The 21,783-nt window shown below is 40.6% G+C and overlaps 3 protein-coding genes across 3 annotated transcripts; 2 read left to right on the forward strand and 1 right to left on the reverse strand.

Annotated features, from left to right (window-relative positions):
- The first annotated feature begins 81 nt into the window (after positions 1–81).
- wdr26a (WD repeat domain 26a) lies at positions 82–8,984 on the forward strand. Its single transcript, XM_061288079.1, has 14 exons — positions 82–770; positions 1,647–1,746; positions 1,832–1,888; positions 2,483–2,619; positions 2,754–2,851; positions 3,343–3,499; positions 3,642–3,780; positions 3,869–4,009; positions 4,917–5,036; positions 5,597–5,742; positions 6,263–6,341; positions 6,432–6,561; positions 6,667–6,861; positions 6,961–8,984. Exons 1-14 carry the CDS (start codon positions 469–471, stop codon positions 6,981–6,983), a joined length of 1,824 nt encoding a protein of 607 aa, XP_061144063.1. The 5' UTR covers positions 82–468; the 3' UTR covers positions 6,984–8,984.
- A 2,136-nt stretch (positions 8,985–11,120) lies between these two features.
- On the reverse strand, positions 11,121–13,346 carry cnih4 (cornichon family AMPA receptor auxiliary protein 4). The gene is made up of 5 exons (XM_061289762.1): positions 13,214–13,346; positions 12,777–12,845; positions 12,310–12,422; positions 12,089–12,229; positions 11,121–12,002 (listed from the first exon to the last, which is right to left on the reverse strand). Exons 1-5 carry the CDS (start codon positions 13,280–13,282, stop codon positions 11,975–11,977), a joined length of 420 nt encoding a protein of 139 aa, XP_061145746.1. The 5' UTR covers positions 13,283–13,346; the 3' UTR covers positions 11,121–11,974.
- Positions 13,347–13,776: 430 nt separating this feature from the next.
- On the forward strand, positions 13,777–20,143 carry gprc6a (G protein-coupled receptor, class C, group 6, member A). Its single transcript, XM_061289760.1, has 6 exons — positions 13,777–14,098; positions 15,108–15,402; positions 16,098–16,895; positions 17,464–17,679; positions 17,899–18,022; positions 18,292–20,143. Exons 1-6 carry the CDS (start codon positions 13,899–13,901, stop codon positions 19,404–19,406), a joined length of 2,748 nt encoding a protein of 915 aa, XP_061145744.1. The 5' UTR covers positions 13,777–13,898; the 3' UTR covers positions 19,407–20,143.
- Positions 20,144–21,783: the final 1,640 nt, after the last annotated feature.

Raw genomic sequence — 21,783 nt, forward strand, 5'->3', positions numbered from 1 at the left:
AGCAAATAGAAGTGAGGCGATCGGGCACGTGTGCGCCCCTTGCGGTGACGCCGCACGCACAACAAGACATGAAGGAATTTCCGCTGACGTCACTGCGTAAGTCCGTAACAGGGCTGCAGCTGTCTGGGAGCAACAATAACAAGCTTTAACAACCATTAACTTCAACGCGAGCGAAGCGCTATATGACAGCGCCAAATACTGCGTAATCCCGCAAAATGTGGCGGTAGGAATCAGTGTCGCCTTCGTCTCTTCGTCCTCCGAGTGAATTGTACGTGGGGTTTTTTTGTTTTTTGTTTTTTTTTTGTCGCAGCAACCGCCGCGAATCAAGCAGCAGACTCGGCCGCAGGGGAGCAAGACAGTTTGGGGCTGCATCTGGGTCAGTGGGCCTTTGCCGGTGGTATCGTTCCCCTCGCGTTGTCCCACCGCGTCTGTCATTCCTTTTTGGCTCGGCAAACAAACTGTGCTAACATGCAGGCTAACGGGGCAGCTCCGGACAGAGAGCCAGAAGTGTCCTGCCGAAACGGAACCCAGAACGGCGAGTCGTCCGCCACTGGGGCAGCTCACTCAAATGGACTTGTGTCAGCCAGTAACAATGGCAACCCAGTGACTAACAACAACAACAACGGAGTGTCAACCCTGCCCGCGTCTAACAACATCAACAACAGCTCGGGCGACATCAGCTGTGGCGTCAAGAAGAAGAAGCGCTTGTCTCAATCTGAGGAAGACGTCATCAGGCTCATCGGACAACATTTACACGATTTGGGTCTCAAGTAAGTCAACTGGTGTGGACTTAACATTGTGCCTGACATCAAGACGGCACTCATTCGCGATGACATAAGCCCATTTTCCAACTATTTGGGGGAGAAATATTCTGTCAGTTCTACCTTCTATGACGACAAGGCGCTCATAGTGGATGACTGCGCCGTCACGGTGTATTCCGAAAATACACGAGTGCGCCTTTGGAATACATTTAAGCAACCGGGTATTTAATTGAAAAGGTGTTGAAACAAAAGACTGGTTGTGTCATATTCGCAGATCACTTGCCTGATAGGCCTGATTACTGACCTTACTTCTAAAGGACAGACCACACTGTTCACAGTATCATCATATCAGTTTGTATAATGCTTTTCTTGTAAATGATTAATTGCATATTGACAGAACAATAACATTACCAGAAAAAGGAAAAAAAATAGAACTCACTGGTATTTTATCTTGGGTCTGTCTCCTTTTGCTTACTTGGTCATCTGTTACATTTGGACACGTACGCTGATTGATAGAAAGCATGATTTTGGTCAATGTTTTCAGTTCAGGTCAATGGCATTCCTCAGCTTTCTGCCATGATTTTGATCAACGTTGTCGGTTCAGGAAAACGGCATTGACTCACCTTTCCGTCAGCCGTGACATCGGGGCCAATTGTTTACAACCATTTTAAAAGGGTCTATCTGCATGTCGTTTGCAATAATATAGAATTGCATCATTCTGAATTGTTTCGAGCATTTGACCCCTTTTTAAATGTAGCCTTTCACAAACTGGTCAGTACGGTGCAGGACACCACAGCAAACTACAACAAATCAAATGAGAGGATATGTCCTCCCAGGTTAATGATGTGAATTGATTTTCTATTGTGTGACATATATTGTTTACAGTCAGACGGTGGACCTCCTCATGCAAGAATCTGGCTGCAGGCTGGAGCATCCCTCTGCCACAAAGTTTCGTAATCATGTCATGGAAGGAGAATGGGACAAGGTTGAACCAAGTTATTTACTGAGCCACTATCGTCGCATTATTTGTCATTTGGATTACATGATTTTGTTTAACCTTTCTAATTTAGGCGGAGAGTGACCTAAATGAGCTGAAGGCACTGATGCATTCTCCTACTGCTATAGTGGTGTGTATCGTCAGACTGCAAACCCACCTAAACTAACATTTGTTGTTGTGAAAATTAAAGGCAATTCCCAAATTTTCTTAACAATGTTCTATGTGCCCCCAATACTGTAAACATGGCATTCTGATTAATATTGCGTTTGTGTAAAATGAGTTAAGCAGCACAATTCAGCCATTTTTAGCCATATCAGGGGGAAGCTGTTTTGCCACTTGTCAACCATTTTGCCACTGACATCACAGTTGCCAGGTCCCGCCGACTGTGATGTCATTTTCAGTTGACAGCAAATGGCAAAATGGTCGCCCCCTGAGATGGCTAAAATCTGGAAGATTTTGCCTTTTTAATTCATATTCCACAAACAAAACACTAGTCACACCATGCTTTGACTAGTTAGGCTGCACTGAACATATTAATATAAAGGGAAAAGGGGGCTGACTTCCCCTTTTATAAATGAACCACATGACACAAGATTGAGCATGTTGAGTTAAGTATGGATGATCGTTTATAAATTGCTTGGTTATGCTGTATAATGTGCGATACAAATCATGTGGAGTCACATTGCCTTTTTTGTCTTTGTTGTCTTTACTCCCATCTGTGCAGCGCATGAAGTTCCTACTGCTGCAGCAAAAGTATTTGGAGTATCTCGAGGATGGTAAAGTCTTGGAGGCTCTGCAAGTTCTCAGAGCTGAACTCACTCCTCTCAAGTACAACACTGAGCGAATCCACATTTTGAGCGGGTCAGTACACCAATCCTTCACATCAATGATAAAAAAAGATGTTGGGCTTTCTGGATTTTTCTTCTTTGGCATCAATATTATTAACTCGCTGTCTTTTTGACAGTTGATAAGAAAGTTGAATGTGTACTTTGAAGGTACCTGATGTGCAGTCATGCAGAGGATCTGCGAGCCAAAGCGGACTGGGAAGGCAAAGGCACTGTATCCCGAACAAAGCTGCTGGACAAACTCCAGAGTGAGTGCAGTCTGACTCAAACACACCAAGTGTGCAGACTCTACAGTGACTGATCCTTTTGCTTGTCATGCCTTTACTGAAATCCTGCAGCTGCTTTTCTGCATTTTACCTGTTGTCTTGGGTGCAATCAACATAATGTTTGGATTATTACATTAGATGGTACATTTGATGAGATTTGTACCCTTTTCAAAGGAGCATTGTTTTCCTTTTTAATTCATTCATGTAGGTCAACCTTTTCATCTTCACTGTGATCAAATCTAATCCATTGCTTAAGGCTAGATTGAAAACCCCTTAAACCTACTTTTGATACCAGTGCTATCATTTTTCCTAGAACGCATACTTTGGATTCAATTAGTATTGCAGTTTCGGGACTGACAATGTCTCTTTTGTTGTATTTGGTCAAATGTTGTTCAACCTGATTACTTGTTATTCCGCTCTGAATATTTACCATACAGTGTGATCTTTTTGCGTGCGTGCGTGCGTGTGTGTAGCCTACCTGCCTCCATCAGTGATGCTGCCTCCTCGCAGACTGCAGACACTGCTAAAACAGGCAGTGGAACTACAGCGGGAGCGCTGCCTTTACCACAACACTAAGATGGACAACGGACTGGACTCGGTGTCCTTGCTACTGGACCACGGCTGCAGCCGGTAACTTAATACTTCCTGAGATCCTTTTTATGAGTAAATAAGAACATATATTTGTATGAATAGTTTTTGAATTACTCTATAAATTGTTATGAATTTAATTCATAATAGTTTTCTGCAATAAATGTGTGTCACCATTTTTTAGGAAACAGTTCCCTTGCTACACTCAGCAAATACTTACTGAACACTGCAATGAAGTCTGGTTCTGCAAGTTCTCCAATGACGGCACAAAACTGGCAACTGGTTCTAAAGACACCACCGTCATTATATGGCATGTTGACACGGTAATGTATTGTTAACTTTTCATCACTTAGGGATGAGTTGTCACTGGAAAGTTGGAATTTGTGATTTATTTTATTTTTATTTATATAGGAAACACGACAGGTGAAGTTAATGAAGACCCTTGAGGGTCATGCGTATGGAGTTTCATATTTGGCATGGAGCCCTGATGACTCCTATCTGATAGCATGTGGTCCTGATGATTGCTCTGAGTTGTGGCTGTGGAATGTACAGGTAAGATGATCGGGGCCTTGAGGCCCTTAAAAAAGTGACCAGATATTTGCTTCAACTTCTCATGCACATGAGTGTAATTTGAATTTGAAAAGACACTTTACAACAATGTGAATTAGTCACTGTACAGGTTGTCAAATTGCACCATCTGTTGTGCTTTGAGCCAAAGTGGATTTCGTGAGAGTTGAGCAAGGAGGACATTAATTTTGAAAATAAATCATGGAAGAAAAAAGAAAATCGGCAGGGGACAATAGCTCTATATTCACAGATGAAATATGAAGCATACGGAGGAAAGAACCTACTGTGAAACTTGAACCCTGTTCAGTATACAATGAAATTTCAAGACTATCAAAGTTTTTAAGAAAGACATGTGCTGCTTCACGTCAGTCAGCTTTGTCAAGGGCCTTGCAACAGGATGATGACCCAAAACCTAAAACACCTCAAAAGACTTTGGAATTGGCCTTAAATGAGCCCTGATCTCAATTCTATTTAACATGTGTTGAGGGAGCTGAAATATGTCATCTGATGAAAGCATCCTTCAAACCCGAGACAAGTGGAGCAGTTTCCTCATCAGAAGTGGGCAAAAATACCCATTGAGAGCTGCAGGAGTCTCATTGAAAGTTAGAAAAATAATTTGCTTGCAGTGAGTGATTGCCTCAAAAACCCTTGCGACAAAATGTTTCTTTTCATTAATTTTTTTAGTTTTGTCATTTTCAGTCAGATTTTATTTCTGTGACCAATGTGGGTCTTTCTTACAGCAAACAAGGGATCGAACATTTTTGTCTGTTATTTACAAAAGATTGTGAGGTTTACTCGCGTTTCTGAGATACTGTAGGTGGGTCACATTACATCAGCTTACCCTGGAGGAACTTGAATTCAGTGCAGCGTGTTTCTCTCTACGGTTGTTTAGACGGGGGAGTTACGAACAAAGATGAGTCAATCTCATGAAGATAGTCTCACCAGCGTGGCGTGGAATCCAGATGGCAAACGCTTCATCACTGGTGGGCAGAGAGGCCAATTCTACCAATGTGTGAGTAGAGGCACAACAAATTGCAACTGCACTGCTGAGCGGTGATAACCAGTTCATCGCCGAGGTTGTCCAGTGTTGGTCAAGCTGACAGTTTTGCAAATAAATATTCAGCAGTGTATGTCGATACAGTTATAAACTCAATCATAAACTCTTTGTCTGCTAACCACTTCTGGATTGCATTATATATTGCGTTATAGACAACTCATTTTAAGAATTGATAAAACAAATAATTTGGAGAAAACCAGACTTTCAGAAGCACTGACTCAAAAGAGTGGATTTAGCACTGTAGCACTATTTTTACCAAACCAGACTTGAACGCTCCATTATTTCAAAAACAGCTAAAATGATAGTTTGCCGACTGAATTAAGAGAATAATCCATGAGAGAGACATCAAGTCAGAAAGAGTCATTGTTGTCAAATACAATATGTAATCTGATTCTAGTTTACCAAGTTACACTAAGTGTGAAATATTCTGATTGTGGCTCGTTAGGAACCCTTTCACATTCTGTCGAATAATTTTTCTTAATCTGTTTTTGGAACTCCTGAACTGGGACTAACAGGATTTAGATGGAAACCTACTGGACTCGTGGGAAGGCATTCGTGTGCAGTGCCTGTGGTGTTTGGGAGACGGACGGAGCGTCCTTGCTTCTGACACCCACCAACGCATTCGTGGCTACAACTTTGAGGATCTGACGGACAGAAACATGTGAGTCAGTAGCATAGCAGCACGCACTTGTACATAAAGGTAGTTCTCCTCTTCCTAAATCACATGTGTCAAACTCAAGGCCCGGGGGCCAGATACGGCCCGCCACATCATTATATGTGGTCCGCGAAGACAAATTGTGCATCAGATTCGTGTGTCCTTACTAGAATTGCAAATAGTCTTCACTCTTAATAATATCTTTTTTTAGAATTATTTGACCAGTTTTTACTCGTCTGATTTGAAAACGAGTTATTTGTCAGTTTGTTTTGTAGCTTTTACTGTATATAATATGAGGTGCTCATACATTTATTTCGGTTGACAGTCATAATGGCCCTCCGAAAGAAGCTATGACTACAATGCGCCCCGTGAAAAAAAATGAGTTTGACACCCCTGTCCTAAATTGAGGCCCATTTTAAAAGCTGAACTTTAAAAAAAATAAAAATAATCTATCCTTTTGACAGAAGTATGGTGGTTTGAATCAGTGATTGTTTTACCTATGACTTCCGTTAATGGCTTCTTCCAGAGTCCAGGAGGACCATCCCATCATGTCCTTCACTGTCTCCAAGAATGGAAGATTAGCTCTGCTCAACGTTGCTACCCAGGTCAGTGGCTGTTAAAGGCCTAAAAATGGTGAAACTTAAGCTTCAGGCTCCCTCTTCAGTTGAATGCTACTGCGTTGTCTGTGTTGGCAGGGAGTGCACTTGTGGGACCTGCAGGATCGGGTGCTGGTGAGGAAGTACCAAGGGGTGACACAGGGCTTCTACACCATCCACTCCTGCTTTGGAGGCCACAATGAAGACTTCATTGCGAGCGGCAGTGAAGGCAAGTGATTTCAATGGGGACAAAATTGGGATGTTCCAGAACCCTTAATGGCATTACTGTCTACTTTTATGGAAGTGCCAACTGACGAGCGCTGTCCGTTCACAGACCACAAAGTTTACATCTGGCACAGGCGCAGCGAGTTGCCCATCGCGGAGCTGACAGGACACACGCGCACGGTCAACTGTGTGAGCTGGAACCCCGTCCTGCCCGGTCTACTGGCAAGCGCCTCCGATGACGGAACCATCCGAATCTGGGGACCCGCCCCTTACTTGGATGTCCAGGACACAGAGGGACTCAATGGTAGAAAGTTTTGCTCACACACACACACACACAGAACACACACATGTATTGTATCAATGTCAAGAAGAAATAATGACACCAGCCATCTTGTATTCACAGATTGTTGCAGCATGGACAGCTGATGATCTGTGACCGTTGCTACCGTTGTCGCTGTGAACGCGACGAGCACTAAATGACTCTGGTGACACTTGACTGGATGGAGCAAGGAGAATTTTGCTGACCGGACATCCTGGAGGCCAGAGGAGCGGTTGCTGGTTTTCTCCTTGAGACCACACCTAGAAGTCCGTTATCTGACGCATCTTCTCTTGACTGGAGCCACCCACCTCCTCTTATTTATTATCAGAGACCTAATTTATTGTTGAAGTGACACAAACTCACTCCTTGTAGAGAGAGAGAGAGAGAGAGAGTGCGTGCGTGTGTGTGTGTGTGTGTGTGTGTGTGTGTGTTTGCTTTCTTCTTCACCTCACGTCTTGAGATTTTACCTGCAGGAACTCAGTGGATGTAACACCCCCCCAAAGGGACTTTTAAATGACTTATATAGCCTACACTATATTGTCATTTTAAAGTACACAAGAGGTTTTCCGGCTTTGTTTTCCTTCCCCTTGTCGCTTTCGTGCAGTATTTAATAAGCATGTCGCACAAGGTTGCACAATGATGTTTGATGGTCCAACGACACGCTCAACAGTATGGCCTCCATCTAGCAAGACATTGAATTGCTGATTTGTGGCACTACGTTGGGATTGCCAGTGTGGATTCCTTCATGCCTTTGTTGTGGATGTGCTTCATCTATTCTGGCTTCACTAGTTGCTCTTATACACCAATCCTTGTTTGAGTGTAGCATATTGGCATCCCTTCTCGCAGACTGCAGTCCGCTTGTTTTAGTATGTTTTAGTTTTCTCGTAACTTTCAGATGTTTCATTCACTTTTTTTTTTTCCTCATTACAAATTGATTTAAACACTTAAAGTCCCTGCTTTTATTACCTTCTGTTTACCCTAAGCTAAATATGACTTTGGATGTCAAAACATAATTGTGTCTGTCTGTTAAAAGTTTGATTTTACCATCTTCTCTCTGACAATTCTTCTGTTTTTAGTAAGTTTGGAATTCATCCAAGACAATATTCACAAATCTTACACAGTCATTTTAGATGAAGCCGCAATAATCTCCTTAAAACAGCTGCTCATTGGCGTTGTTAAACTTCTTTCATGCGGCTGTTGTAGCTATTTTCAATGCCAGTGCTTTTGTAGTGAGTATTTCTGGCTGTGAGATGGATTTATAATATGTGTGTCATCAGGAATGTCACCTATTGCACCAGTCACCTAAAGGGTGTTGGGATTCAGGTCTGCACGTGATGTGTTGATAGTGAACGCATATTCTATATCATGCAATTAGCCATTTTGTACACAACTCTACTGAGATAACAATATGTTTAACATTTACCTAGTCACTTCCCACACAGTGTAAAAAGAAAAAAAAAGAAATCCTGATAAACTTGTACAAAGTGTTTCTTTTTATAGACTTGAGTGAACAATCTGATTTCTGATGTTCTGTGTGCTGTATATTTGTGTTATGGCATGTTTGATGAGGTTGTGTTTAAAGACAGGATACAAAATATGTCACATGGTTCCTGCATTTTTATTTGTTTTTTTCATGATAAAAACGTTTCAGTGCACCTTTTCCATGAGATACAAGACTGTCTTTTAATATTTTCATCTGATTGCACTGAAAACAAAATCCAGACCAAAAATCTGTAAATTGGTGTATATGAAAGTGCGAAAAAAAAGTGCAAATTTGCATTTCGGCCAAAATATAAGTGAAACTGCTTTTACAATTTGCTTGGTAAAAAGAAAAATTGTCCAGCCCTTGAACCGTGTTTCTATCTCAACATCATCTTCAATCAACACAAACACACACTTCAGTCACTCACAGCTGGTGTTCAAGTCTGCTTCTGCTAGCATTTCTTTTGAGTCTGTGGTTCGGGCTTCTCTTGCTGTAAAACAAGAAAAGAAGGAACTTCCTTTGCTTGCAGGTAGTTTCTGCCAGATGCGTGTTATTACAAAAGTGATTGTACTGTTCTGTATTGTTCTGTATACAAATTTTAAATAAAGAGTCAGGGTTTTAAAAATCTCTTGTCTGGTATTTAAAAAGATTTCTTAGAATCTTGGAAAACATGTTGGAATGCAGCCCCAAGAACTAGAGCTTGACACCTGTGACCTTTGACCATGATATTTCCCTAATAAAGTGGCCTGTTATTAGGTACACTTGAAAATGGCGGTGTACCTAATGGAGTGTCCGAGTGATGTCACAGATCAACCAGCCAATCAGAAAGTTACCCTCGTTAAACACACCTACGTGAAAAGTTTTAGCTCCTTTCACGTTCTGCAGGAGCTAAAACTTTTCACGCAGGTGCACTTAACGAGGGAATCTTGGAAAACATGTTGGAACGCGGCCCCAAGGCTCATGCTCTAGCACAGTGCTTCTCAATTATTTTCTGTTACGCCCCCCCCTAGCAAGAAGAAAACTATTCGCGCCCCCCCTCCCCACCGTGACTATCCTAACTTATCTTGTAAATCGTAAAATGTTGCACTGTCGCAAACGTGACAGAAGTAACAATGAGAGCGCCACTGCCCCCTGCTGTAGTAAACGCGCAATTACACTTTATTCTAGTACTGCCAAAAAAAAAGCCTGTTCCCCAGGGTCGCACGCACCCCCCCAGGAATAGCACCGCGCCCCCCAAGGGGGGCGCGCCCCACTATTTGAGAAGCACTGGCCTAGGTGACTGATTCACAATTTGGTTTTGTCTGATATCAGAGATTAAATAAAGAAAACCAACTGGCTGATTGATTTGTTTTAATTGAGAGGGAAAAAAAACAGCAAAAGCATTTCACTAGCTGACCAGGAGATGGCGACAGCGTGGCATCTGAAGACCATGGATTGTTTGTTCTGCTATAGCCTAGGTGACTGATTCACAATTTGGTTTTGTCTGATAATAGATATTAAATAAAGAAAACCAACTGGCTAATTGATTTGTTTTAATTGAGAGAAAAAAAAACATCAGCAAAAGCATTTCACTAACTGACCAGGAGATGGCGACAGCGCGGCATCTGAAGACCATGGATCGTTCTGCTATGCCGGTTTAAAAAAAAAAAAAAAAACGTAATTAGCTAGGGGTCAAAGGTCAAAGTTTACGGTTCAAAGTTCACCCAGGGGTCAAAGGTCGGTTCAAAGTTCACGGGGTCATGTGCACATTTTCGATTTTTAACTAGAGTTGAAAGTTCAGGATTCAAAGGTCACCGCGGGGTCACCACGGGGTCACCGCGGGGTCACCGCGGGGTCACCGCGGTCACCACGGGGTCACCGCGGGGTCACCGCGGGTTCAAAGTTCAGGGTTCACTTTTTTTTTTTTTTTTTTTTTTTTTTTTTTAGGTTAACCTTTATTTAACCCAGTGCTTCTCAATTATTTTCTGTTACGCCCCCCCCAGAAGTAACAATGAGAGCGCCACTGCCCCCTGCTGTAGTAAACGCGCAATTACACTTTATTCTAGTACTGCCAAAAAAAAAGCCTGTTCCCCAGGGTCACACGCACCCCCCCAGGAATAGCACCGCGCCCCCCAAGGGGGGCGCGCCCCACTATTTGAGAAGCACTGCTCTAGCATGACACCTGTGACCTTTGACCATGATATTTCCCTAATAAAGTGGCCTGTTATTAGGTACACTTGAAAATGGCAGTGTATTCACTGTGCCTTACAATGTTGGCAGCAGACAGATATGGATATGGCTCCGTCATGCTGCCTCATTTTAAGCACAAATTGTTTTATTCATTTTTGTTTTGTAGGTTAAAACGTTTTATATATTGTGTTCCTGAGTTAATGTTGCTGATTACTTTGAATTGAATATTATTTATTGCTGTTATTTAATTGAATATTATGTATGTTTATTATTATTTTATTGTATTTTTTCCAGCATAAAATGGCAGTTGGTTAAGAATGTTTATAGTTTAAATAATTACAATTTATTTTTAATTTCAGGCTAAGTGATGCACAATGAATCTGTTCTGTTACAGACTAAAAAAAACAATGTTATTAATAGTTATTCTTTCTTGTAAGTTGATCTTTCTTTTTTATATTTTGTTTTCTTTAATGTTAATAACATGGGGGGGTGAAATGTTGTCTTCTCCCTAAGGGGGGCATCATAGAAAATTATAGAGAAGCACTGCTCTAAAAGGTCACTCTTATTTACTCACAAATACAGGACACTCAGACACATTGTATTTTCTGCTTTATTTATGAAACTCAAAATCTCAAGAAAAACAACACTGCGACAGAGACTTACAAGTGAGATGCAGGTGTCAAGCTGACCAGCAGTCATGTCAGTCAACACAATGAGGAACTTCTTCTGTTTTATCGGAACACATGCCTCTCATTGGAGTCATTTCAAAACATGCTGCAGTCATTTCAAATGGAGGTGACGACACAATCGCGCCACATTCAGATGAAAAACAACATACAAGTCGATGGAGTAAACTTTCAAATGAAGGAATGTCTTATTAAGAGTTCACGCAAGGTCAAGTGTTCAGACAGAACAATGCATTTGTTTATTTAGCACAATGGCCCCACTGTTGGAACCAAAGAGGATGTTTGACGATCTCGTGTCTAACTATGAGCTGAGAAGTTCAAAGTGTTCACTAAATAGCCAAAATGATCAACTTGTGTCTGAGCTATCGCAACATGCTGCTCTTTACAATGTGTGTTTACAGGTTCAGTGCAAAACAATACCACAAATTATGACGTTATTACAGAATAAAGTCATAATATTATAGGAATATACACCTGCATCAAAATGGGCACAGTTGAGGATCTTGTCAAGTTATTTCATTGAGGCAATTTTAGTTTTTTTTCTCCTTGTACAATTACAATATTACATGGTTTTTTTTAAGCATTTTTTTTTTCAACCAATAGTTTAGTGTGGCTTTGATACCTTTGTATCAGATGCAAAGTACTTTTTGTAAGACTATGCTAGAACGATTTGAGCCATTCAGCCCAGGCACAGGATGGGAGGAAGGAAACGTTAAATCCAGGAGTGTGAAGATGGATGGCGGAGGGCCCGCTGCTCACCTCAGTCGTTGATCAGAGCCAGAATCATGCTGCCAAAACAGAGGCGGGTTCATGTAAAGTTTTGACTCAAACGAGGACTGGCAACATGTCAAAGTGTTGTGTTGTGGTCATCTACCTGTACAAATAAATGAAGAAGCAAAGCAAGTGGTAGCCCAGTTTGATCATGGCCTCCTTCATGTGGGACTTGAGCTGCCCCCGGTTGTGGATCTCCGTGGGGTCAAACACGCCCATGTTGCCCATCGGGACCTTTGCGTATCTGATCCAACAACAACAGTGAGTCAACACACTGACAACCTTGACCACAACATGAACACACATGCCATTACAACAGTTTACCTATAAATGTCCCAAGCTGCTACAGGGAGGTTGAGAAAGAAGATGAACCAATGTGTGGAGATCAACATCAGCACAGTGGACAGACACTGGCCAACTATCTCTGGTATTACCCACTGAAAACAAAACGCAATATCAGGATGCTGACTCCATCCGAGCCAATAAAAACAGATACTGCAACATGAGCATTAAAAAAAAGCAAGCAGTCACAACTTAGATGTGTGCACAGCACATATTAAAATTGTGTGTATGTATTTTCACAGAAACCTGTCAGGAACGTAAGACAAATGATTATGGTAAATGGAGAGGTACTACGTCAAATGGATATTATTTGTTAATATGCATAATGTCGACTGCTTGTATCAAGTAGGGGGGAAATTCAGTTACCAGCAGTATCCACACCCAAGAGTGGGCACATAATACAGGCATATATTATAAACATAAAATGTTACTTGTCAATGCACACTTACTTTGTTGAGTTTGGAGCAGCATGCTCTGGCATTGATGTAGTCACATTCTAGATCAGACAAGGTGATAATCTGACCTTTAAGTCAAGGTGGTGCAAAACAATATGAACAACCAGTTCAGAGGAGCAATAGTACTACTTATAATTTGACAACATTACTACGTTAAATTGCAAGTAAATCAGTGTCGATGTATTTTGGCGTGATCGTAGCCTGTTCAAGTAGGAGAGAGAAAACGACGATTGAGCTTGCACTGTTAAAATTCTACTTCGGACGCTGCCAAGGAAACGATAGCAATATGGCTAGTTTGTTAGCATGGTAGTTCGTTCTTTCAACCATTTGCAGCTTTAATAGGACGAAACTCAAACATATTTTTGAAACGGTGCAAAAGTCCAGAAACGGGCTCCTCGTACATACAATTAAACATGCAGAGTCAAGGATACAAAATAGACGGCCAGGAAAATCAGTGCACAACAGTCGATCAGTGACAGAATAAACACGGCCGCGTCCATCTTTAATGCTGCGACCAGAGCCGGACAATATACTGCCGCCTTGCGACTGGGGGTGGTAAAGCAGCTTTACGAGCAACTTTCAGAATTCTGACTTTAAAGTCAGAGTCAGGATTCTGTGAATAAAGTCAGAACTTTAAAGTCAGAAAGTGGGAATTGTCACTTTAAAGTCAGAATTCTGACTTTAGAGGGATAATTCTGACTTTTTTCCCCCTCAGAATTCTGACTTTAAAGTGAGTTGAAGCTGACTTTGGAGTTGTGTTGGAGTTTCACATGCACATCAACTCATTTCTATGCAGCATCAGGCATGAAACAATTCAGTTTACATCCTGCTACCAAACAGAAAGTAAGCCGCAGTGCCCGCTTGTTATCAGATGAAAATATTGTTTATGGACAACAAGGAATATGTTGCTGAAACACTGAGTCACACTATTGTCACTTAAGAGTGGGCAGGGTTTACAGAAAGGAAATGAAAACAGAGATGTGAATATGACAAAGTAGGAGGAGTGGTTTTCTTGGCCCCAGCAAAGATGCCTATAAAGAATAAGTATCATTTGGCCTGAGGTAAAGTTGTGTGAACGAATCACTGAGAGAAGCGCAGGAGCGAGAGGACACAATTATGGCAGAGGTTTCGTCTTTAATTTATTTGTACGTCAGCTTTTGTAGTATTATTTGGGGGAAAGTTGCCTCAGAATATGATACTACAGAACCAGGAGCTAAATCCAGTGGACATGTTATCATAGGAGGAATGTTTCCTCTGCATTTACATGTAGACAAAAATGATAGTTCCTTTGCTCCTCAACCTCACAAATGTTCTGGGTAAGTTGAAGTACAGTAGAATTTTAATGTACTGTATATTCATGTTGTTCACAACTAATAACTTTGTATTTGTATGATTGTCTCTAAATTTTAATTCTGATTCATTCTGATATCTTTTTAGTTCATTTGTTTAATTTGTTTTCAAGGTTGTTTAAAATGACTTAGTGGAATTACAGCGGGAAACAATTTTTACTATGACCTGTACTACAACTATGACAGTGAAAATAATCATGTGATTTAAAAGAAATGGGAATTAGAAAAAGAGCTCGATCAAGTAATCTGCCTATAAAAAGATAATAGTGATCACTTAACTGCTACTTACTTTCACAGTAAACAACAAGAGAACTTAAGAGGATGACATAATTTTAGGGCCATTTAATAAGAATACATAGTAAAGCTACTTGAATGTACGTAAATATAGAGGCTTGACAAAAAGGTGCAAATGATAACCTTTAAGTGGAGGAAAGCCACACTACAAAAAGCTAAAAAGCTTCCCATGTTCTGGAACCTTGAGATTTTGGAGTCTGATGAATCCTTGACTCAAAATGATGGGAATAGAAACATATGGTGAAGGAAATAAAGAATTGTTGATCCAAAGCATACCACGTCGTGTGTCACACAAAAAAAAATACAAAAAAAGTGTATTTGAGAATTAACTGAAAACATTTTGAAAGTAAAATGGTGAACCTAACCAGATAGAGATCGATTTTTGGCCAAAGCAAATGCAGCAAAACCCGCAAACATGCATGAAGTGAAAGTGTTTTCACTGAAGATCAGACAAAAACATCTCCTGGGAGAAAATAAACTAAACTCGGTGAGGTTTGTGCAAGCTCCATGCTTCGTTGAGTGCTATTGAAAACGTAGATATCCGTTATGTCAACGGTACAAATCCTAATATTGAGTCCCTGAAAATTCTGGTCAATGAACTTACTAGTTGCTTTGTTACTTTTCTAATAGATCAGTGGAGTGAAATGTATTCCTCAATGTGCCAATGTTGTTCTTCACGCAGGATATCAACTCGGGCAATGACACTTTTGCTGACTATGATCAATGCAGTCGATGTTATGAATAAATCTCCTTTACTGACGGATCTGAACATCACTCTGGGCTACCGGATCCAAGACTCCTGCACCGATGTCAGCACGGGTCTCAGAAGCACAGCTGACTTCATTGAGCAGGCAAATTGTTGGAAAGAACCCGCTTCCCCCATATGTGATCAACCTGTTGTGGCCGTCTTGGGCGCTGCATTTTCTGAAATGTCTATTGTTGTTGCAAGGCAACTGGCCCTTGACATGATTCCCCAAGTAAGTTTGGAGTTTTTACTCAGTTTGAATTTTATTGGAACAGAGAGAGTCAAAATTGAACAAACGTAAATATTTTCCAGCCTTTTATTGCGGCTTCATTAATTTGTTTGTTTGGGTTGATTACTTCCTTTACTCTTTTTTTCTGTCTATAAAAAGCATGCTTTATGGGGTTTAAATCTGGAGAAAATAAATAAATATATATATATATATATATATATATGTATATATATATATATATTTTTTTTTTTTTCTCCAGGCTTTTACTGCAGCCACATTTATTTTTTTTGTTTGGGATGAATACTTTCTTTACTCTTTTTTTTTTTTTCCATAAAAGTCATGGAGTTTAAATCTGAAAAATGTTTCGGGAAATCAGAAAGCTTCCACTTGCGCTCACTTATAGTGTTGTAATACTTTACGCACACAAAAATCACATTTCACCCAAAAATCCAAATTGAGCATGAAGACCCGCAATGGGAACATAGCGGTTTTTTTTTTTTTAAAGGGAGATTTTTGCATTCCGCATATGACCTTCATCACATCTACAATTAGCATTACATACCAATAATAAGGAATGGTAGTTACTAAATGTAGGACCAGTCTTTGTCACGAATAACTAAATTCAGTACTAATCGTTTTTTCCATGTTCAACCAGTTGATTTCCTAACGACAACCAAAAATACACTTTGTGTCCTCAGATCAGTTATTCCTCAACAGCTGTGATTCTAAGCGACAAGGCCCGCTTCCCCAGCTTCTTGAGGACGGTTCCTAATGATAAGCACCAGACAACTGCTATGGTCAGACTAATCAAGCTCATGGACTGGAATTGGGTGGGCATGGTAATCGCGGATGGCGATTACGGTCGCTCGGCACTTGAGCACTTTGCGGCCGAAGCAGCTGAAAATGGAATCTGCATAGCATTTAAAAGCATCCTTCCTCACACCGGTACAGAGGAGCTCATGCGCTCTGCCACCAGAGAGGTTGTCCAAACCATCTTTCAACATCCAAAGGCACAGGTGATCGTGTCCTTTTCAAAGGGGACTCAAATGGAGGACATTTTTCAGGAAATGAGGAATGAGATTATTAGAAAAGGGCAAACCATGGAGTCCATGAAAAGAGTGTGGTTGGCCAGCGACAGTTGGTCCACTGCAGCCTATGTTAAAGGAAACTTGAGCCTTGAGGACATAGGACATGTTGTAGGCTTCAACTTCAAAACTGGAAACATGTCATCTTATAACACGTACTTGGATAAGATGGAGGTGACTGGCAACGCAATGAATAACTCCTTCCTGGAAGAATTGTTCACGCTGATAAATGACAGCGACATTTCCAGAAACACTGAGCTGGCATCTGAAGTGGCGAAGACCCTCAAAGAAAACATAAACCCGGCCACAGTCTTCAGCGTTGAATTGGCTGTGGCCGCCTGTGCTCACGCTATAGCCTCTCTCTGCAGGAACAGAGATTGCAAAACACCTGGCAACCTGCAGCCGTGGGAGGTAAGATCATTCAATCCACATTGCATAATTAGCTTACCAAAAGTTAAAAACAACCATAGACACACCAACACGTCATACATAACTTAGCGTTAACCGAGCGTAAAAATAAATGGTAGATGACAACAAATAAAAGAAGATGATCAGTGTTTTAAATAAACAAGGCGTCAAGTGGAAAACACACAAGGAATTCAATCTGTTAGTGATAACACGGCAGGAGCCAACTAAACTGAACTGACGAGAACTTTATTTGAAATGTGCCCAAGGTGATTTTCCGACATGAATTTAAACGGCATAAATTATAGAAAATAAATGCTTGGACTCAATTGCAACGTGACAAGAAAAGCCGAGAAAAAAAAGAAGCTGTAATGTTGTAAAGAAAGGATGGTAATGTTACAAGAGTAAACAACTTTAATGAGAGAGTGACAATGTAGTTAATTGTTTCAGAATCTAATTGGAAGCTAAAATTAAAACTGAAGTTGACAAGATCCTCAACAGCCATCTTCTTATTGTAAGCAAAGGTTTATGCTCCTGTTTTCCACCATTTTTTAAGGTTTCCATTTCTCTGCAGGTATTGGAAGCTCTTCGGATGCATGAATTTGATAGTGGAGGGAACAAATACACATTTGATGACCAAGGAGACATCAACCAAGGTTATGATGTGGCCTTGTGGAGATCAATTGATGGGAAAGTTGACGTTCAAAGCATTGTGGCTGAGTACAATCCACAAATCAGGAACATCACTTTAAAAAGCAGCAACTTCGCAGCTCGCTTTCTAGAATTGCAGGTGGGTCTTCATGCGGCTACCCCCAGATCATTTGGTAGACACAAATATCGTGTAGTGATGGTGTTGGGCTAGTGGCAAAGTCATTAAGCTAATCTAAAATAAGCAACGTTTCACACAAATATGTCTTCGTGAAAATGGACTCGTTGTTATTCAATAAAACAACAAATTTAACAATGTTTGCACAATAAATATGCTCATAATATTTCTCCTTGCTTACAGAAAATATTCTCCAGATGTTCCAATAACTGCATGCCCGGGGAATTCATGAAAACATCGGAGGGTTTTCACACTTGTTGTTATGAGTGCATCAACTGTACAGAGAATTACTACTCCAATGACACAGGCAAGTAGTTAGCTTGTCAGACATTTCCACTTTCATCATAATAAACACTTTTTTGTGAATTAAGGTACACTGGGTTGAATTACAAGCAAAAGTGCACCCATAAGGCCACTAAAAATCTCCATTAATTGATGGTGGGTTTTTTTTGTTTATAACATGTCACAATACAATTTGCATTTTTTTTTATTTTTGTTAGGAGCTTTAAAATGTGTCTCAAATGAACTGCTTCAATTCAACATGAACTCATGTGTGGCACCTCTTCCTTCTTCCAGATATGGACCTATGTTTAAGCTGTGATAAAAACATCGAGTGGGCTCCTCAGGGAAGCTCCAGGTGCTTTGCCAAAACTGTCACCTACTTCATGTGGCAAGACCACTTTGCCATGGCCCTCTTGGCGTTCTCCGCTCTGGGCATCCTGCTTGTTCTGATGATATCGGCACTGTTTTTCCATAAGCGGGACACCCCTGTGGTGAGAGCCGCCGGAGGACCCCTGAGTCAGGTTATCCTGTACTCTTTGGTGGTCAGTTTCATCAGCGCCGTGCTGTTTGTTGGCCAGCCGGTCACCCTCCAGTGCAAAGCGCGACAAGTGCTCTATGGCATCAGCTTCACCGTATGCGTGTCCTGCATCCTTGTCAAATCGTTGAAGATCCTTCTGGCATTCCAGTTAAATACAGACATGCAGGGAGCGCTCCGAAAAGTCTACCACTCCTACTTAATAATCCTTGCCTGCGTGGCGGTCCAGGTTATTATTTGCATATGCTGGCTTGTCCTCAAAAGCCCTTATATAGAGATTATCCAGGAGCCACAAACTCTGCTGGAAGACTGTCACGAGGGATCGTATTTGGCCTTTGGTGTGATGCTAGGCTATATTGCACTTTTGGCTTTTGTTTGCTTCGTCTGCGCCTTCGTGGGGCGTAAGTTACCGCAGAGGTACAACGAGGCTAAATTCATTACCTTCAGCATGCTGCTCTACCTGACCTCCTGGCTGATTTTTATCCCCATCTACGTCACAGCATCTGGAGTGTATCTTCCGGCCGTAGAAATGGTGGTCATTCTCATCTCCAATTACGGCATCATAAGCTGTCATTTCCTTCCAAAGTGCTACATAATCATTTTTAGGAGTAATCAAAACACCAGCAGTGCCTTCAGGGAAAAGCTATATCAGTATAATGTCAAATGTACGGATTCCTTTTCTGTGACTGGAAGTTCAGTGTCAGAGAAAGAGCTCAGCAGTAAGCAGAATGTCACACCTCCGTCCTGTTTGACGGATAAAGACTATGTGAAGAAAAGCTACGCCAACAGAGACACTTTCAAAGTTTCTTACAGAAGCAAAGATAATAAATGCATCGATCGAAACACTTCCTACAGAAGAAGCATCAGCCTATAGGCGGCTCTCCCAGACTATAAAGACTGTCCATCCATCAGCTACTCCCTCATGAGGGTGTTCCCAGATAACATGAACATGCAAATGGGGATAAGAATGTTTTAGAAAATGTTTGGTCCAATGTCTAAATGAGAGACTAGTCTTGTGCTTCTCACACTTGATTTGGATTAAGAAACTGCAGGCCTGAATGCCTGGAGCAAGATTGTCAACGTTGGTTGACATTTAGGAATGTGGACGAGCTAACAATAAGAACTGAACTCTTCCCCATGCACGAAATGCATTGCTATCTGATTAACAACGCTGGCACAGGTTTTGGGGGGGGGGAAAAAAAGCCAGGTAATTCAGAGACGTTTATAATCCCCAAATATTTTAGTTATATCCAACAAGAATGAAGTCCAATGGAAAAATGATTGGTCTTTTAACAGTATTGTTTCTGCTGATCGCACAGGTAAAGAGCAGCTCATTTGTATTGTATCTGTTTTCTTCCACTGCTGTAATTAACCTCTGGCTTTTTAATTAATCAAATGTTATGTCAGAGTTATGTGTCTGCCTCTTTGTATTCAAGCCAGGGAGGTTATGGGAGTACGCGTGCTACTACATTATTAACTGTTTCAAGAAACAAAATATAGAAGTGAGACATGGGACATTTTTTTTGTTGTTGTTGTTCTGTTTATGTTCTTTTTCCTGTCGTTGCTTGAGAATATTATTAACTGCACAAATAAATTTATTGTCATGCAGAACGTACGTGTCTATAAATATTTACAATTTTGGGTGATGATTTTAAATTAGGGTCATTGGTCTGTGATAAATGAAACTTGATAAAAATTATGATTAGCATTATAGAGTAAAGAGTATTGGGTTAAACGTATTCAGAACATGTCTCCAGTGGGAGAAGTACAACAAAAGTACTAGGTACCTTTGTTTAGCTAAAATGATGAAGTTATTGTCCACCCCTGTTATAATTTTTTTTTAGAGTAAGTAAACCACATCCTTGACATCCTAGCCTCGGGTGAAATAAAAAAATATGGGGTGATAATCTGTCTAAAATGAATTAATTAGTGGTCGTTATGTGTTTGAGGGATATCTTTTTAGATCATTCCCTGTAAGCGTCTTTGGGTTCTTGAAAAGCGCTATACAAATTTAATGAATTATTATTATTATTATTTCTATGAAACAACCAGGAAATAGTAGGCAATAGTAGGAATCAGGCATGCCATCTCTGGACGTGAGTTTATTTTCAGATGCGTGCAAATGATCTCACCTGTTGACCTACTTGACTTCGTCATGTTGTCTTGATGGTATGCAACAGTAAGAAGGGCAAAGCAAACGTGATGTTTCCTAGAGATAGGAAATCAAATTTAAAGACAATGAAATAATTCAAACTTAGAACGTACACAGCCTCAGGTGCGGCATGTCATCAAGTTTCACGCACACAGAAAAACCCCAACTGCAAACTTGTCGGTCTGGTTGTGTGACAAAGACATAGCACATTGGAGGAGTGTGGAGGAATCTTTTTATTCTTACGTAAATCATTCCCCCAGTTGTTGTTCTTTTGATAGTAGGTCTGTGTCAACAGAAAAATATGGGGAAGTGATGCTTTTGCAAAAAATAATGATTAAAAATAAACAAAAGCCATGTTAGGACCTCGTTTATGATACGCTGGAAACTAATCGCTAAACAAAAATGAGATTTATTTTCTCTTGAAATGCAACTAAGATGAAATGAGATATCAGAGCCAAGAGCGGTTCGTACTGTCCTCTCTTTGTTAATGACGTCCAAAGACTTAATCACATTTCACAAAAAAGTCTTAGTATGAGGAAGGGGGCAACGGTGACGGAGTGGAGTACAGAATAAATCACAAGGGAGTGGCAAATTGAATTAGTAAACAATCATTCCATTACTGTTTCACGGAAGTTACGCTCAAACACACCTTCACCCAACCCTGCGGTGTGACCACAAACCACTGAATGTGAAACATAGATGTGCTCCTACTCATTACGTGATTAAGTGCATTCAATTAGATTATCAGTAATTAATTGTCCGCCATGTTGGAGGTGGAGAAAAAGCTACCGGACCCACGGCTACGCCAATGGTTCTCAAAGTTTTCACACAAAGTAGTACACTCCCAAAAATAATGGCCTCACAACATACTACTATAATGATCAAAATTGAAATACTTATGTATAAATAGTAGTATGCTTAAATATTCAGAAAATATTATAAGAAAAGACACTCTTCAACGAATACAACCCCACATTCACCCATTCACAGACACATTCACAAACCAGTATATGAAAAAGAATGCCTCAACAATAGAAAGAAAAATCAAACACAAATAAAACCATTATTGCAACACAACAGAACAACAGCAAAATATAGG

The sequence above is a fragment of the Syngnathus typhle genome, linkage group LG10, assembly GCF_033458585.1.
Source record: "Syngnathus typhle isolate RoL2023-S1 ecotype Sweden linkage group LG10, RoL_Styp_1.0, whole genome shotgun sequence".
Classification (NCBI taxonomy): domain Eukaryota; kingdom Metazoa; phylum Chordata; class Actinopteri; order Syngnathiformes; family Syngnathidae; genus Syngnathus; species Syngnathus typhle.